The sequence below is a fragment of the Micropterus dolomieu genome, linkage group LG10 (genome assembly GCF_021292245.1).
Source record: "Micropterus dolomieu isolate WLL.071019.BEF.003 ecotype Adirondacks linkage group LG10, ASM2129224v1, whole genome shotgun sequence".
NCBI classification, from domain to species: Eukaryota; Metazoa; Chordata; class Actinopteri; order Centrarchiformes; family Centrarchidae; genus Micropterus; species Micropterus dolomieu.
Genome location: NC_060159.1, coordinates 29,692,944 through 29,696,688, shown reverse-complemented (window position 1 = coordinate 29,696,688; position 3,745 = coordinate 29,692,944). Strand labels below are relative to the sequence as shown.

General features: G+C 51.7%; 1 protein-coding gene across 1 annotated transcript in view; it reads right to left on the bottom strand.

Moving 5' to 3' along the window:
- Window positions 1-3,372, bottom strand: part of LOC123977713 (protein Z-dependent protease inhibitor-like) — an 8,849-nt gene extending 5,477 nt beyond the window's left edge. Inside the window, exons 1-3 of the mRNA XM_046060622.1 lie at window positions 3,197-3,372; window positions 819-1,113; window positions 460-735 (exon numbers count right to left, since the gene is read on the bottom strand). Of these exons, the coding sequence (XP_045916578.1) occupies window positions 460-735; window positions 819-1,101 (559 nt within the window). The 5' untranslated portion in view covers window positions 1,102-1,113; window positions 3,197-3,372. The remainder of the gene's footprint in view (window positions 1-459; window positions 736-818; window positions 1,114-3,196) is intronic.
- Window positions 3,373-3,745: the final 373 nt, after the last annotated feature.

Here is a 3,745-nt window from a genome sequence, read left to right as displayed (position 1 = left end):
GTCCTGGGTCAGGGACGAGTTAAAGGACGGGCTGAACCGGGCTGAAACAGAGATGAAACTTTATTTACAACACTGAACAGAGACAGAAACGCTGGTCCTGGGTCAGGGACGAGTTAAAAGACGGGCTGAACCGGGCTGAAACAGAGATGAAACTTTATTTACAACACTGAACAGAGACAGAAACGCTGGTCCTGGGTCAGGGACGAGTTAAAGGACGGGCTGAACCGGGCTGAAACAGAGATGAAACTTTATTTACAACACTGAACAGAGACAGAAACGCTGGTCCTGGGTCAGGGACGAGTTAAAGGACGGGCTGAACCGGGCTGAAGACTTTACTCTGGTAATATCACAACATCTTGGCTTCATCTTGTTGTTACGACTTCAGTAATTAAGACGTTACTGAACTGCACCGCGGCGTTAGATGACCCTGCCCTCTGACAGGTGACCGGTGATACATACTCTGGTAGTAGGCGGTAGTGGCGAGCAGCAGCTGGGTCTGGGGGTCCAGGCTGGTCACCAGCTCCTGGACGTTGTCTTCTGTGTTATCCTGGGCCCAACGGTTGATGGTGTCGATGGCTTCATGTGGAATCGTGTAGGCCACACTCTGAACCTTCCCCCCAAACTTCGTCTGAACCAGGTCCATGTAGGATGGCGACACCTGGAAGCTCTGGGACGGGAAGACGGCCACACCCTGACTCCCCTGCAGGACCACAGTCCTCAGATTCTGGAACAGATCTGAGAACAGCAGAGATGGTCCGTGACCTCACAGTTCAAAACCAAAACACTGACGGTCTGAAGTCCTTGAACTCCTGACCCACCTGGGAGCGTCTCCGGGTCCAGTCCATTCAGGCTGAGTGCCTGCAGCAGCTGGACCTGGGTCGGCCCGCTGGTGGCACTCAGCAGCGCCGACAGTCCGGCGGACAGCGTGAACGCAGACAGGAAGACGTTGTCATCGGTCCGGCTGGAGACGGCTCGGTACAGCCGGGTGGCAAAGTCTGCGTTCCTATTGGCCAGGTCCTTCACTGAGGGGTCGACGGTCTCCGAGGAGGCGAGGCTCAGGAAGAGGAGGCCGACCAATGAGAGAGTGGGGGAGGGAGTCATGGTCACAGTCAGCTGGAAAAGAACCAAAAGTGAACTGATTAAAGGTCAGTACCAGAAGAGGAAAACAACAAAGTCCAATTAGAAAACGATGGTTTTAACACAAGTGCAGTCTCAAGTCTCTGTTTCAGCTTCCTGAACAAAAAAAGTCCAAAAGAAAAACTAAATCTTTCCAATGAAATGACTGTATGAAGGTTGATTATCCTGCAAACGTTTAGATTCTACTGGAAATTCTCCTGTTTTATCTAAACCGGCCGTCTTTTTTAAATCCCCGAGACAAAAACAGATTTTCTAAATCTGGATCTTTCTTTTAATCCTGACTGAACTCAGTAATCCGTCAGAACTGGGTTCTGTAATCTAAAGACCAGATGTGTCAGGAGAGGACTCTAACAGAGGAGGGTCACAGCTGGTCTGCAGACCGCTGAGCTTTACTGGTCTCTGATCTGAAACGCGATGGCGTCCAGTGCGGCGAGCAGAGTCTGTGCTCCTGCAGTGAAGCAGCTTCAAAACATTATTCACAGCCAACACCTAAAACAGGACGAACTGATGGACTCGCGAGGACAATGAAATGAACCTGAACTTATCGGGGAGTTAAAGTGTGTGATGGGAACCACGTCTCCGGGTGGCACTGACGGGTTTCACTGGATCAGGTCTTTGTCAGCCTCCTGTCTGGGAGACCCGGCGCTACCGCGCCCCAGCTAGAGACCGGTCCTGGCTCTGATCGTTTGTTCATCAGTAGGCGGAGCTTGTCTCAGTTTAACACAATACTCTCATCTGCATAGAAACGTGTCCGATAGCAGAACCTTCAAAGTGAGAGCTCCTCCCTGGACAGACTAAACGCCGCTGCTGAAGGCGGACCAGTCGACTGGTATTATTTTTTTTTCTCTTTTTTCCCCCCCAAATACAGGCAGCGTGCGACGAGAAAGAAGGAGTCGTACCTGTCTGTCTTTCAGCGAGCTAAACTACACAAATAGTAGTTCCTCTGATCTGGTTTCAAAGAGGACAGAACGCAGCACTCGTTTGACTGGACCCGTTTCGTTTAGTCGATTATTCGGTCGAAAGACAATTAATCCAATAATCAATTAATCGTTTCAGCCATGTTTTAAGCTAAACTGTGAAACATTCACTGTCTTCATCTTCTTAAATTGAGGAGTTGCTGCTGTTCTCTGTCGTTTATGAAAGAAGCGATCTGAAGACGTCACTTTGGGCTCTGGAGGGTTGTAATGAGGAAACAATCGTTAGTTTCAGTCAAGACCCTGAAGGCGCCGCTGACGTGTTGCAGGCTGCATCCTCTCAGAGACGGCCAGAGGATCTACCTGATCCACGTTAGTCCCCCAGGTCCCCGCATCACCACCTCAGACACTACAAACATGGCCGCTGTCCCTGTGACATCACCGCAGGTTTCTGAGAGCCGTAGAGAGGCTCAGCGTGGCGGCAGGCGCCATCTTGGCGGCGGGTGGAGCTGAGGCCGAAGAAGCTGCTGGACCACCTGGTGGGTCCAGACTGTCCAGTCCAGCTCTGCTTAGACCTTTAGACGGTATAGGTGGAGCAGATGGTGCTGTACTTTGTACCGGGTCTGGACCGACAGTGAGCATTAAGGGCTCCTGAACACTCGGACTGATTGTGGACTCCTGTGACGTCAGACTTCCGGTCTCGGGGCCACGCCCCGCCAGCTCCGAGCTTTTATTTTTTTATTGTCTGTTTACGTATTTTCAACCGGGCTTTTACTTTGAAAGGGTTGTTGATCAGGGGCGCGTTCAATCTCAAAACGGTTCGCTACGGTTTCGGACTGAACGACGTGTTTCCTAGCAACGTTCCGCAGCGGGCCTCGAGGATGTTTTGTCCCGTTAGGTGGGCGTGTCCCAGGTGTTACCCAATCAGCTGCGACACGTCTGTAAACACAGAGGTGTGAAACGCCAGGGAACTGCAGCGCATGCGTCACAGCAGGGCTGAGCTCGGCCCAGCTGCCCGTGACGAACAACCTCCGCCAGCTAACGGCTGACTGCGAGATCACTGACGGCGTCTGGACGGGAAACAGCTGGTGATGACGCTGCGCCTGCTGCTGTAAACAAACAAACAAACAAACAAACAGTCTGACCTGCTGATGATCTCCGAGCTGCGGTTCGGGTCCGACCTCTTTCTGCTCTGAAGCTTCACGAGCTGCGCATCACCGTCAAGCTCGCGCCACGATCACTGCCGGAAACAAAACTTCCGGTCACCTTTCACAATAAAACTATCTTCTCCACGCAGCCACAGGGTTCAGGTGAGAACTCAGAGCTCAGGTTTCAGAAACAACCTGATCCACGTTCTGGTTCAGAACCAGGGTCTCGGGTCACGGTCCGATGGAGTCAGCAGAACCAGGAACAGCACTGTGTTGGACTTCCTGCAGAGAATCAGCGAGTGTGACGGGAAACGGTTCTGATGATCCGTCACTGGGTTCTGGTTCCCCTCCTCACCTTAAACCCGCCTTCATCTTTAGTTCCGTGTACAGACCAGTTTGTGGAAACTTCACCCTCAGACAGAAAGGAGAGGAGGACAGACTCGGTTTACTGCAGCTCTGCTGAAACGCTCAGGAGACTTTTCTTTTTATCGCTGCCGTTAATTAGATCAAATCTTTTTGGCCTTTTGCGTTTTCTGTTCTAAAATG